General features: G+C 41.2%; 1 protein-coding gene across 3 annotated transcripts in view; it reads right to left on the bottom strand.

The window, feature by feature from the left end:
- Positions 1 to 15,287, bottom strand: part of bicral (BICRA like chromatin remodeling complex associated protein) — a 74,776-nt gene that overhangs the window by 12,265 nt on the left and 47,224 nt on the right. For all 3 annotated transcript variants that reach the window (XM_080200597.1, XM_080200595.1, XM_080200596.1), the window contains 3 exons: positions 13,201 to 15,192; positions 8,152 to 8,371; positions 1,321 to 1,430 (listed from right to left, as the gene is read on the bottom strand). In XM_080200597.1, coding sequence (XP_080056723.1) covers positions 1,321 to 1,430; positions 8,152 to 8,371; positions 13,201 to 15,192 — 2,322 coding nt within the window. The remainder of the gene's footprint in view (positions 1 to 1,320; positions 1,431 to 8,151; positions 8,372 to 13,200; positions 15,193 to 15,287) is intronic.

Below are 15,287 nucleotides of genomic sequence, written 5' to 3'. Positions count from 1 at the left end.
ACAGCAACTTTACCAACATGTCTACAGATGTGGGCCTTACCTATCTAGCAGATCAGAATATTAATGGCAGGTGTGGCATTGTGGAACAGTTCACACTAATTTGTTTGCATAATGCCACGCCAAGTGACATTATTCCAAACTACTGGTAACAAATGAGAAATAACCAAATTGCAGTTTCCCAAACAATAACAAAATGACCAAGACGGTGCTCAATGCAAAGAAAAACTTGCTCTCTAATATTTGAATGTTTACCAAGTTTGACTGAACTAGCAAAGAACCTATTCATTCCCCTGCTAGCAATACCAAATTTTAGACCTGGTCAGTTTTACAGTGTTGCGCAAAACTCAGCCTTTTGGCTAAGATCAAGCGTAACATTGGCATACCATGCTTGGTTGAAGTCATTAGGTTACATTTCAGCTTCATTTGAAACAATTTTTAAAAGCAGCATCTTGGCCTTTTGGCTAAGATGCAAATGAGATCAAACTTAGGAGGAGGAGCTATCCTAATCCAATCAGCTTGGATCATGTAGATCAAGCCCAAGGCAGGAGGTAAGATTCAAGTCTTGTCAGCTTGGATCAGGAATGTCTCAACTTGTTGAGACTCTGAATGGGACTTGATTGGATTGAATTGGAATAAAAACAAAAAAAAAACAATTTATGCCAACATACTACTACTTGAAGGTGCTCCACTGGAGCAAATGAGTATTTGCATATTGCATGCTACATTAGAAAATATTTATCTTAAATAGCTCAAATGGTTTGCAAATTCACAATCATTCTAAATATATTTGTTTCACATTCTCATTGATTTTTTCAATATACTTTGTAGTCATCAAAATAAGTATACTTTTACTACACATCTTGTACAGAAATTTTTTTTCAGATTTCTTGATCCAATCTTGCAAAACAGATACACAGAAAAAACATTCACTGAGTTACATTTTTGAAATATGAGAAGGATCCCTTCAATGTAACATTGTCATATAAAATTGAAGCATGAATATATTGCAGGATCTTATTTAGGATATATAGAATCTATTTTACTGATTGTGGCTTTGTAAAAATTGACATTTACTTTTTGAAGTAAAAATTTAAGTTTAAAATAATATTAACTACATTTTAAGTTCTAATATTCATACAACAAATTCATCATAACCTTACTGCATCCCCTGGAATAGTTGTTTACAATTTCTTTAATTATTAAAATTCATAATTGAGAGCCACACTAGAAGTTACTTTGGTAAACTAAATGGCAAAGCATTTTAATTAGAACTTTATTTTGGACAGGAAACCACAGACACCATAAAAGCAGCAAACCTACATGAGAAGTTTTCTGTATCTCTGGCTGTCCTATCATTTTATCCTGCAGTCCCATGTGATGTTGTGAAGTACCAACATTTTTGTGAAGTTGACTGTCGCTCATTTGCACAGCTGCAATATACAAATGTAAAGAACATAACTTTATAAAAGATATTAAAGAAATAGATTCATTTAAACGTTAAGATAAAATTTTATCATTTAAAGCAGGTTAAATTTGATTGTTTACTAAAGAAATAGCAAGTGTGTCTTTAATTAGCTGTTCAACTTTTAACTAATTTAATTCCAGGGAATTGTATTTTTCTTGAGTTGGTAAAATCTGTACACTGTTGCAGAAAATCTCTAAGACATTTAGCACGTTGGGTGCTTAACATATTTTTTCATGTAGCTAATTTTTTAAAAAGTAACAAAAAGCTTTCATGTCTCCGGATCACATTGTTCATTAAAAAAATATATATTGTGAATTGTTATGTCAATCTGTCTCAACTCAGCTGAAATTCAGCATCTTGAGTTAAGAGGCAACAGCAATATCATGTAACCTTCATATTTATTCCTATTACATCTTCTGCCACAATTCTCAAATCACAGCCAAAGTGCCCCCCATGCCAGCAGAAAAACTGCAATGCTTCCCGCTGACACTGGCAGTGCCTGTGAGAATGTAACTTTATAATGGATGTAATATGGCCAATGGGAACAAGATGTAAGTGTCAGCTGACCCATCAAACCATAGAATCAATTGACCAGCTGATTCACTATAAATAAGGAACTATGTAGAATTGTGGGGAGCTTGGAGTGGCCCAAGGTGTGGCCCCAAGTTTGGAGTAATGATGTTTCTTTATTAAACCCTTTCTTTGATTTATAAGTTGGAATAAGTTTTGTTGTATTTTCATTAGCTACATTTTGAAGAGTTCCTTGTCAGGTAGGATTCACCCACCTGATAGATGTAAATTCATGCATCTCAGGAAACCCACTGGCCAGCTTGGGCTGTCGATAGTAGTCATGATGTGGGTATGCCGGCGTTGGACTGGCGTAAAATATCGACACCGCAAACTGCCGGATCCAAGTGGAGAGGATCTCCAAGAAGATTGCGCATATCGACACAGACATCAAGTTTTTACAGAGATGTAAGAAAGCAGACAAGATACCAAAAGGACTACAGGTCACGAACCCACTCAGGGCAACCTATAACACAGACTACGCTGAGAGACTTTGCCGTCGCACCTCTCTCACACTTCTCTCTGTAACCTGTGATCAGTGCTCCTTCCACTCACATTGTCAGCCACTTCAGGTCTTGAACAGCAGGTTAGGTGTAAGGATTCGCATTCTAATCAGTAATCTCTAAACTGTCTGTGCTTTATATGCTCTGTCTGAGGCCAGAACTCTCCATTCACCTGACGAAGGGACTAACCCCGAAAGCTTGTGCGTTTACTATCAAATAAATCGGTTGGACTAAAACCTGGTGTTGTCAGACTTTTTACTGAGCTTGGGCTGCTCAGAGATCGGGCACCATTTTTAAAGAGCACCCTAATCTCCACATTGGCAGATAGCACCCCCCCCCCCCTCACCGATGCTGACAAAGGGAGCACCATCAATTCCTCAGCAAAGAGGTGCATCCACCTGCCCCATCATTGAAATAACAGGTCATCCCCCCCCACCCTACTCCCCAGGAGGGAATGAAAGTGACCGCCTAGCTTCCCCACCCCCTCAGAGAGCTTGTGGTCATAGCTACAAGAAACTTCAAAGCAGCTAAATGCTTTTTCATTCCTCTCTTGCACAAACATTCCAGTTACGAACTGAATTGGGAGGGGGGGTACTTGGGATGCATTCAAGCATGAAGAGAAAGGTAAATAAACACAGTTGACGGCATGCTGAGTAAAAGCCATTAAGCTGTATATCAAAAGAGAATTAAAAAGACTGGACAGCAATTAAATGGAAACAAAGGTTTTCAAAGGGTTTGAATATATATGAAGGCTCAGAGACATGAAATAAATGCTGTGTCAAAACAATGGATCTGAGTAAACAGCTGTAAAGAAGAGTAATCCGCCCTTGTGGAAATGTGACTTCTGTCAGTCTAAGGACTTGAAAGAGATCTTCTCACAGCTTCCTAGAGAGAAAAAGGTGAATCCCTTCTGCTGAATGGAGTGCTGCAGTGTTTTGGAAGCCTTCCAGCTATCCAGGGCGCACGAAGATTGGAGTGACCAGGGATATTTCAAAGCTTTTAGAGGACAGAGACAATAGGCCTGATTTTACAATCAAGTTGCACCCGTTTTCGGGTGCGAAAACTTGGTAAAGTCCAGCTTAAGGCGAGTAGCGCAATCCGCATGCCTCTGCGCCGGTTCCCCCTTTACAAAGACCTGAAAATGGCCACGATCGGGACCTCACCCAAAAAAATTGACTTAATTGGTTGTACGCCCATTACCAGCACGTTCCCCTTTACCACTGCATTCACCCATCCACAATCATCGCGAAAAGTCTGATTCAGGTGCTCCCGTTCAAGACGCATTAAGAGACGAGTGTCCGACAGCTCTTTGCCTGAGATCGAGGGGAGGGGGTCTGATGGCTCTCTGCCCAAGATAGAGAAGAAGGGGTTTGACGGCTCTCTGCTCAAGATCGAGGGAAGGAGATCTGACAATCTGACAGCTCTCTGCTTGAGATTGTGGGGTGGGGGCAGGGCAGAAGAAGGCGTATCTGTTACCACTCTTCCTGAGATCAGTGAGAGGAAAGAGGGGAATCCATTGCCATTCTGCCTGAGATCAGTGAGGGGAAGGGGAGATCTGCTGCCACTCTGCCTGAGATTAGTGAGGGGGAAGGGGGGTTCCACTACCAGTCTGCTTGAGATCAATGAGGTGGAAAAGGGGTTCCACTGCCACTCTGCCTGAGATAAGGGGATCAGTAATATTGTGGGGGTGGGGTAGTGTCTGTGGGGCCAGGAGGAGGCATTATCTGGCCCAGGAGCAACGTGGCAGGGGAGCCACATTCTATCATTTTTATTTCTGCACATGCACGATTGGAGGCCCTCCATTCCCGCCCCCCCCCATCCTAGGGAAGAGTGGTGAGGTCAACCCCATGCCCCCAGCCCAAGCTCACCCTGCAGGAGTTCAGGTGTGTTAAGCTCCGCCCACAAGCATCTGCAGCGCTATTCGGAATTGCTGATAATTTTTCAGGCAGAGTGCATGTGGAGGCACCTGAGAATGGATCTAAAAGTTGAATCTGAAACACTCCCAGTTTCACTGTCCACCCAGTCCTTAGAATCAAAATGGCAAAATAGGGCCCAATGAGTATTTTATCCCAGGATGGTGTCCAAATTCACCACCCAGAAATTGAAGAGCACCTTTCCCAGGCCTAAAAGGGGCACTCCAGACATGAGATCCCCCTCCATCCTCCCCCATCCTAGGGAAGAGTGGTGAGGTCAACCCCATGCCCCCAGCCCATGCTCACCCAACCACTAGGACACTTGGAGGACCCACCCTCTGCAGCCTGGCAGCAGCACTTGGGCACTGTACCCACCTTCTTTCCCTCTCTCAGGGTCCAACACGGCAGGTCCACATTGGTCATGACCAACACCAAAGAACACCCGGTGCAGTTACCTCTGGAGAGGTGGGGTAATAGTGTGAGACCACTGAATAGGCCACCCAGCCCACTAATTATATTTAAACAAGGAGTTTTACATAATTATCAGTTCCAGCCTGTTCTGGGCGGAAATCCAATTGGGGCCAGTGGGGCGAGCCGAGTGAATTCGAAATGCATTCATGACTGGTGGGAATCCCATTTTTGGTCCAACACCCCATTCAGCAGGCGATCGGGATTTCCCTCAGCAATGAACAGGGGCAGTGAATCCACCCCCCCTTCCCCCATCTATGAAATTGTGTTATTGTTTAAGTGGGTTAAAATAAACAGCTACAATTCATTCTGTTCACCTACGTCAAAAAGCATTCCTATGCTTCCAGAAATGATTGAATAAGTTAGATACATGTATATTGTAAATTGGAAGACGTTACTGCTATAAATTGCTATGCCGATAGATTTTTATTAATGCACACTACAATCAGAAAGAAAGAAAACATGTAACTAGAAAAAGCCATTTGGTACAGCAAACTTTTCTTCCCACACAGCAGGTAAAGTAGATTAACAAGTGAAGTATTTTTCCCTAATCCGCCCTGCAACAAAGGGAAGTAAAAATCCAGAATGCCTAATTAGTCTTACAACAAGTTGTGTTCATAAAAGAAACCTTTAACATAATACAGGTTCCAAGGTATCATAGAAGAAATGGAATCTTACACTACATAGCCTAGACAACTGCCTTTCTTGTCATTTTCAGTAAATCAAAAGCCAAGATATTCCACATAAATACAATTACTGTATATGCTTGTGTAAAAGCCAAGTTTCTAAGATTACATTTTTAGCCAAAAAGTAGGAGTCAACTTTTTCATGTTGAAATCCATCATCACTATGACAGGATTGCCAGATCAGAGACTGTTCCCACCAATCCCGCCTACAAAAGGAGGCAAGAAGTATTTTTATTATTGAATATTTATTTATTAAAAATAAACCTCCAAGGAGACGGATGTTAAATGTATAACTACATTCATCAAATGTGTCAGGTCATCAAAAATAAAAACCATATATATAAAAATTTATACAATTTCATTCAGTTTTCTCATGGCCAATTGTCTTCCTTAAAACGGTTTTGTCTCCAATCTTGCTCAGCGTTTGACCGGCAAATTCTTGGGAGTCTCATGCATGTTCCCAATACAGGCATTCTTTTGTTGATGTTTTATTATAAATTGCTGAAATGTGAAAAGCCTGTCACACCAAGTTCTGCTGGAAAATGTTGTGAAATTTTGGGCCAGAATTTTCTTGTCACCAAGGTCTTTTGGATCCACCAAAAGTCAAACTTTTGGCTTGCCCGCCACATCCCCCACAGCAGGGCCAGTCATGGCAGGGCAGGTAAATTCCAGCCTGGGTCTTCTGGCACAGTACAAATTTGTTTATCCTCGTAAACCTGCTACACCATCCAAGACTGGCTCTGAAATCTGAGTGCCTAATTTTATTACTTGACTCAAAGCAAAAATTACGACAGATTCACAAGAAATTGAGATTCCATTCTGGCAAGTTTCATTGAAGTGTTTTGTAACTTAATTTTCCAACCATAGCAACATGCCAAGATGTGTTTGCACATTTATTCTTCGGCATTTGCTAAGCTGTGTTCAGAGCTTCTCTCAAATTCTAATGTTCTTCTTCAGTATCTTGAATTTTCAAACTGCCATACGATTATTTGTCTATTCTACCTCATCCACATCAAATTTGAACTGGGCTGTGCATTTGCTTTCCTTCCAGTTTCCAGATTAGAAGGCTGGACTGCGGGAACGCAGCACAAACCAGTGAGGTGGTAGCCTTGACAGCATGTGTTGAAGTGCATAGACACAAGGAACTGAACAACCAACTTTGATGGTGCGACATTCTATGATTCCATCACTGAGGAGGTTTGCATGAGGGCAGGTTTGACTTCAGTGGCGTGCAGTACAAAGAGTTTGGAGTTTTCGCCAAAAGTCAGGGATCAAATTATACATGAGGTATATGATAAATAAATGATTTTTTTCACAAAGGTTCAGGTATTGACCTTTACGTGAGATCAACCATTACTTGAGTACATACGGTATTTGTTTATGTGCATTTTTACAAATCTCAATTTGCTTTGAACTAGATATTGATCAGCGCCTGTTCATTTAAAAAGTATCAATTATTTATATGCAACTATTGCTTTGAACCACAAGTCCTTAGGATTCTTAATTTTATCCTCATGTCTGAACTTGCAAATTAAATAATTGCTTCAATTTACATGTTCAATTTAAAGGTAGGTATTGTCAGTTTACATTTTTTTTAAAGTTCTTGCATATGTTGTTTGCCCTTGGTTTTACTTCAGTATTATTGAAAAACGTAGCCAATTTGAGTTCTCATGCAGGCTTCACGCCGGAAACATAGTTCCAAATCTTCCAATCAGGATTGCTGACCCTGATCAGACAAAAAAAATACACATTTACCTTCCTCCATTTTTTTTGGCCAATCTTCCAATGGAGGATCCTTCCAAACTGACTCAGCGCAGGAAACGTTGGTAGGAGCAGCAGACAGAAGCGACGCACAAGCCACAGAGCCCTTTCTATAGCACTAGCTGCCATGTTCTGATAAGTAGAGTTTAAATGTCCCAAAGCTTCTTTGAAAAGCTACAGAGAGAATGTTAATACAAGGATGTAAGGGGTTAGGATGAGTAAGGTACATGGCCACTTTCAGGGCTAAGGTTTTAGGGTGAATAAGGAGGCAAAGTAAATAGTTATGGTAAGTGGGTTAAGAGGGTGGATAAAATAAGTGGATTAGAGCAACTAGAGCAAACTTGTTCCAACATTTCCTGGGTAACTATCTAGGTAAGTCAGAACCACCCAAAGTCTCTGATTAACTCACTGTAGGAGACCTTTTCAGAGGATCCAGAGGGATTGGACGTTCAAACTTACTGGGCAATTTCCACGGAATCATTATGTTGGGACTTCTAGGGGATTCTGTAGCACATCTTTGGGATTGGGGACGGGGGACGGGGGGACCTACGTCTCGTCTCTGACTATCCACACTCATGTTTTCTCTATTCAGGCACTCCATAGGATATACACTGTTTGCAGATTTGAAGCATTTTTATTTCTTTTACATCTACTTAATTTCTAGGTGACTCACTACAACACTACTACAATACATTTGATACACATGGGTACACCGTATGCAAATATTTCAAGACCCATTCCTAACACAGTAGAAATACAAGAATGAATACACTGAAAAATTACCTTACCCAGACATGTAGCTTTGCCCAGAATTCCTCCACTGTTCAATATGCTTGGTATATGGGGCTGTCGTACACCATCAGCAGAATGAGCCTTTGGAACAGAAGTGGACAGAGTCTGACTACCAAAGAGAGAAGCCGAAACTTGATTGGAGAGTTGTCCCAAGCTAGCCAAAGAGTGACTAGTGACCGGTTGGTGCTTACTTGTTGTCATAATCTTCTTTGGAGCCTACAATCATGTTATTTTATGAATAAAATTACACAATGAATTCATCTAAGTAGCCAACTGAACAATTTACACAATTACACAATGGCTTAAGTTGGCCCACTTTGGAAATTTAATCAATTTATCAATTAATAGAACTACAATTCTGATATACTAGTTTACAAATATATATTTTAATAAATTTGAAAAAAGTAAATGTTTGAAACAAATTCTGGAATAGTTAGTGAAAATTCTTTGTAACGAATTAGATAATATTTGTGGTCTTGTTATGGCTTAACTGCAATAATTATTAATTCCAGTGCGCTGAGTATCAACATACCACAAATAAACTTGACTTTGAAATTAAAAGGTCAATTTTCCACAGCAATTTATCATTAAAAATATATTTTGTTGGCTTGTAAAATGCAGTTTGAAAATGAGTATCAGCACCACAAGACATGTTGGCTGAGAAATTCGATGACTTCCTGAAACAGGGGCAGAAATCACGTGCTTGATTAATCTCTGCCCATTGCTTCCCATGCATATGGAGACCCAACTTCATGCTGCCTATTCATTACTATGATTGCAGCCTGCACCAATTGTGCTGTTGAGTAGCTGCATGTCTCAGCAGGGGTCCTAAAATTGTGAGAGGCTAGCACAAATTAAATTTAGTCCACACTTCTTAAACAGGAGGTGCACTGTGGCTGCAGCCGGTGCTGGATATTATTTCACAACTGATTTTGACCAAGGAAGAAGCATGGCATGACATTCAAAAGAGCAGGGTGCCAGAATTCCAGATCTTGTACTAGAAGCCTTGGTAGAGGAGGAATGTGACCTATTTGCTGGGTTCAAGAGATTCTCAAGGCAAACTATGAAACAGCAAAGGCAGCAATGCAAAGTGATATGGAAGAGTCCAGCACCAAATTGGCACAGGATTTTAAATGGAGCTTGAAGTCCTTCCTTACCAACATGAACATGGCAGCCAACCATATTAGCACATTGCTAAATTCAACCATGCAATATTAGATAGCCAATACCGCAGCTTTATTACAGCACCTGCAGCGAACAGTCGACATGTTGAACTGCCATAAAAGCTCAGACTTCTGCCATCATTACTATTCAGAGAAACTTGCAGGGTGCCACAGGCATCTAGCATTCCATTCTCTAGAATTGTAAATTATTATAATTGTTGAGAATCTGCCTGGGGGAGTGGCAGTGGTTCTTGAAGCACAAACTTATCTTCACTCAGGAACAGTATTCGTCATTTCAGCACTGTGGCCCCTGCTGTTGAATATCAGCCAATCAGCTCAAATAGCTGCCACCCATGCTGACGTGGTACGGGACTTTCCAGTCCATTTAGTCTCCCTTACTGAAAGCATTTTAAAGTTTATTCATTAGTCACAAGTAAGGCTCACGTTAACATTGCACTGAAGTCACTGTGAAATTCCGAGTCCAGTTCATACTGCAGCCACTGGTATATATTATATACATATATAATATCGAAGGATGATTAGTTGAATTCTGTGTCATATGGCATGGTTTGAATCATTAATTTGGTTTTAAATATTTATATTGTAGTGCCATTTATTTTTGCATTATAACCAACTCGACGCTGAGATGGTTAGCGATAGAGGGAATGGAAGGTGTAGGACTACTGTTGAATGAGAAATTGGGTTGCACTAACTGGTATTGCAATTGGAAGAGATGTTCGTGTTCAGCCAACCAAAAAGAGGCTATGTATGTTCCATCCTACTCCTCCTATCTTCAGCTGCTCAAAGTATAGATGAGCCCTTACCATGATGAGTTTGTGCAGCATACATAAGGCTACCTCGAATTTTGATCGGTAGTCTGCCAAGAACTGCGGGGGTCTTCCAAGGCTTTCATTGTATGCATACCGTCTACTTATAAATGAGCTGTGCATCAATCATTGAAGTCATGTCAACAGCGGAAAGCCCTGGATTTATCATGGTGACTCAAATGCAGTAAGAATAGCAGATTGCCACAAAATTAAGTATCATGACTGTTGCCAGGATATTGGGCCATCGACCAGCACAATTTGCTGCATAGGGGCACATACCAACACGAGGGAATGGGATCTCATTCAGTTGCAGTATATACCTCAGAGTTGGCATGTGATGTCCATAAAGTGACATGCTTGTAGTCAATGATACCTTACACCAGGGAGGTCTGCAATCCTAATTTGCTGTTGTTTGGCAAGAGAGAATAAAAATGAAGTCAGCTCTGTTTGCTTAGAGAGTGCCAGTGACCTCCAGTACACAGCAGTGGACAACAAATTGTAATGTTGCAAATATCTTTTGATTCAGCCTGGAAGAAGCCAGAAACAATCACCTGCACAGTCAGTGGCAATGCAGTACTTGTCCAGCTCTAAGGTGCAGTTGTGGCTGCAACAGTTGGCAGATTTCAGTGTGGAAGCCATTAGTGAGGCACAGGTATTTCACACGTGCTCCTCTCTGAAATTCACATAGATTGCCCTGGGGAGCTGTCCTCCCTTTCCAAACAGATTGCTTGCTTTGTGTTTCTCTGTTCATTCTCCAAGTCAAGCAGTATTGCAATGAAAATGTCAAGAACTGCACTCGTGTGGGAACAACTGGTTTGTGCAGAAGCCTTACAGTCAAGACCAACTCCATCGTCACATGCCACATTACCTCCTCTAGACTCTAAGAACTTACTGAACAAAACACTTGCACAATCACAGCAAGTCTATAGAAATCAATCCAAAATAAACCTGCAAGTAGTTTCCCTTAAAATAGTGTTGGTGGGGCTTGCCAAAGGATGTTTTTTGCTGCTGAATGCATGTTCAATCATATATGATTAAGAGATAGAATTAGCTCAAGTATTGAGCTATAAGTTGACAGCTCTGGCATCAAATCAACATTATACACCAACTGATATCATCACCTGTCCATCTGTGTACTTTCAGCTGATACTCATTGTACACACACTAACACCTCCTCAATCTGGCATTCAGCATGACTGTCACTAGAATTGCAGTGTGTTGTATTTTAGAGCTTTAAGGCCACTTATCACCCAAAATATGTGCAGTTCACATCAATTTTGTGCATTTTATGCAAACCTAATGGCAAAATTCAACTTTAACTGGAACACAAAATGAGAAGTAGGAAATCAATCGTCCATTATACATCCGCTGTTTCATTACCAGCTGCGTTGCACCCTCACCGACATTGAATTTTACCTCCCTTTCTTTTTAGATCTATTTGCATCCAACAAGAGTAAATTACCTGCTTTAGATAATGGAGTCAGGCAAATGAATTCTTGGTTAAGCATAATTACATTATCACAATTCTGTCAGAGAATTGCATGGAACAGTCAGGTGTCAGATTGGTTAGGCACAAGTTGAAACTTGGAAAAACTAAAAAGAAAATGTGAAGAAAAACTCCAGAAACAAATTTTAGAAAAGAAGTAAGAAGTGGTTTCCATGTGAAAGACAACAGTATATAGTAAAAATTAAGTTGGTATAAAGCTGAGCAACAATATAATAAAAACAGCACATTAAAAAGGTCTATGTTATTCTCACTCGTAAGATACAGTCAATGTGAAAATAGAAATACTGGTTGAAATTCCCAAAAAACAACTAAGTGTCAAAATGGTGAGAAATCTGCACCCCCTCCCTCCCCCTACAGACATCGCCCCACCTCCCCCGCCCCCATTGGCGGCATGTTCTCCCACTGGGTTGCCAGCAACGGGCCCTTCCGATGAGGCCCCCCCCCACCAACCCCCAACAGGCTCCTCCCATCGCGACCTCCAACATGCCCCCCCCACATTGTGGTCCCTCAACATGTCCTCCCTGTCATGACTCCCATTGTGACCCCTGACATGCGCCGCATAACCTGTGACTTCCCCCTCCCCATCATGACCTCCACCCGAAATGATCCACCCACACCTTGGCCCCCACTCAGACCCCGCTCCTTTGGCCCCAGCACACTGGCACTGTAAAACTGGCACTGCCAGGGTGCCTGATGGACACTGCCGGGGTGTCCAGTGGGCACTACGCAGCCATGCCTCCGACCACTCAAGAGCTTCAATGGCCTATAAGACCCCGTGCTTTTCACACCAGGTCTCCACCAAAGATGACCAGTAGTGATTCTCGCCGTTCTTGCACTGCGCCCATAGGTCCCACATGATGGGAGTTGAATAGGCTATGCACATTTAAATACTATTTTAAATATGCTTATCGGCCTCGCACCCTTTTTGGGCATGATCCAGTTTGCGCCATTGGAAAGGGACCGAGACAATTCCAAACTGTTTTGAACAGGGTACAAAGCCGATTTTTTAGGTACATATGCTATTTCCAGGATTGGCATGATCTGCGCCAGGCATGGCGAGGTCGGAAAATCACCCCCATTAAATTGTTCTAATTTATATTGAAAGACAATATATAATATATTTCAGAAGTGGGGTCCAGTTAAAGGCATGTTGCGAATACTCCGTGTTTACAGTAAATGACCCATATTTATCATGTAGTCTAATAAGTAAAGATTTCACAGACTTGGTTGGAGTCATCTGGTAAGGTGAGATTTGAATTTATCGGAAGTCCAGAAAGTAATCAAGCCTTGAAAAATATTTCCGTTTATACTCATTTTGGGTCAAATAATTTATTAAAATGTTCCTTAGATCTTCCCTATTTCTAGTTTTAAAAGTGTATGTGTATGGAACTTTGAACAATTATAGTCAACAAATTATCGTATACACTTTTCAATGCTGTACTATAGAATACCTCAGACAATATGATGACAAGGACTTTTATTTTATATAACATTCTACTTCTTTGAACTTTATCATTAACAAATTTTGTACATTGATTCATCACTTACTTGCGAGTACAGAAATTGCTGTTGATTGCTGGTCTGCGTTACTGGCATCTCCATCCGGTTAAATACGACCTGTCGTGAGGGTTGCATTACACTTGCATTTTGGTGATAAGGATTGGAAATCCGGTAAATTTGATTCATACCCAATTGTTGCTGGCAATGTGGTTGCTGCTGTGCAGACTGTACGGTCACAAGAGACTGCTCTCCCTGACAAACCATTACAATGTTACTGCTAGAACAGGTTTGTGTGACATGGTCACCAGTGCTTGCTGATGATATTATAGGTTGTACTGTAGACACGTAGTTGGAGCACATTGAATTAGGCGTATTTGAAACAGTAAGCTGGTTTTGCATTGACCTTCCTCGGGCTGCATTATGCCCAGATTGTTTAAATATGCCTGCATTAGTGCTTGAGCCAGCACTGGGTTGCAAGCCTTGACTGGTTGGAAGATTAAAAACCATCTGTGAAGCCTGATGGAGTGGAACCTGCCCTGTAACTAGCTGTGGTGAACCATGGTTTGTTAGTAGCTGTCCTCCTGAAGAATTAACAACTTGCTCCATGCTACCCTGACCAGAAACCAACTGTCCAGCAGAGTTCTGATTATTTAAGAATTGTCCTGAAAAAGACTGGGTAGCCAGCATTGTACCAGAAGAATTCTGATTTGTTAAAACACATTCAGAACCTACTTGGCTAGAGACCAATTGGGTGGGTACTGTTCGATTTTGAAGAATCTGTCCATTTGCAGTCTGAAGGTGTTGAACAGATGAATTCATATTTAATGCTAGGCTCGTAGGAATGAAAAACTGGTTCTGGGATACAAGAGGTTCATGCTGCCCAATAGGAGGACGAATTACGATGCTGCTTCCAGTTTGATTTAAAACTTGTGGTCTACCTGACTTTCTAGGTACCTGCTGTTTTGCAATATTGACACCCAGTGCTGGACCCACTGATGAACTCTGAGAAGAGTTTGTGGAGCAAAATGGAAGGCCGTGCTGCATTTGCTGTTGTTGTAATGCAACTTCATTTTGGAGTTTGAATGCTGTCTGCAATTCCAAGTTGTTGACATTGTAAACTGTTTGTTGCTGATTTATCTGTGCAGGCTTGGGTTGAATGCTAAGTGAAATTTTAGGCTGGCTTGGTACAGGCCCTCTTTGAATGATAATATTATGCAAAGGCAGTGCTGTTTGAATATTATTACCACTGAAGTGAACAGACATAGGTTGTGGTACCTGACCAATGTTAGAGGTTCCATAGTAAGTGTTTCCATTAAGTGCTGTCACTCGTCTCTGAAGCAACAATCCACCAGTCTCATTTAAGCCAGATGAACTTAAAGACATTTGTTGCTGATTGGGAAGAGATGACATATTATAACCACCTAGAGGCACTGAGTTTAGAGCAGTTGGCTGTCCGCTGCTCTTTGATATAAACTGAGACCCTTCAAGGTGATTAAGAGTCATTACAGGCTGCTGAGCATCTAATGAGCTAATCAGTTGAATTGGTCCAATACCACCAGCTTGGTTGCTACTGGGTACATGCTGAATGGCAACACTGTTGATGCCCATTTGTTGGAAAAATCCAGGTTGTACATTAGCTTCATTATTTACAAAGGGAGTTCGCAAAACCTGCTGCAAAATGGGAGCCGGTGTTACATTCATCTGCTGCTGTGTCAGGCCTCTTACTGCTGAAGTGCCAGAAGATAACTGTGAAACCTGAGAAAAGGAAGCAGCATGAAGCTGAGTTTGAGAACACTCCTGGGTGGAAGTAATACCGGCTGCCAAATCTGCTTCCTCCTGTAAGGTTTGTTGAGTGATATTGGCCTCCTGAAGAGACTTCTGCAGAATATCAAAAGGCTGGTCCCCATTTAAGTTTGAAAGAGGTGAAGAGGTATCCAGTTCCTCCAAAACATTAAGACCACTTGCTAATTGCAGTCTCGAGTTGGATTCTTCTCCAATATGGTTATGTGTATCTTTAGTAGAAGAGGTAGGGTCAGCACTCTGAAAAATAAAAGTTGAAACATAACATTAGATGTCCATCAAACTGATATAATCTTGGATGAAACAAACAATTGGGCTAATTTTTCTTTTGAGAA

This window comes from Carcharhinus amblyrhynchos, chromosome 12, assembly GCF_965287045.1.
Source record: "Carcharhinus amblyrhynchos chromosome 12, sCarAmb.v2.hapA, whole genome shotgun sequence".
NCBI lineage: Eukaryota > Metazoa > Chordata > Chondrichthyes > Carcharhiniformes > Carcharhinidae > Carcharhinus > Carcharhinus amblyrhynchos.
This window is presented reverse-complemented; position numbering and strand designations above follow the sequence as displayed.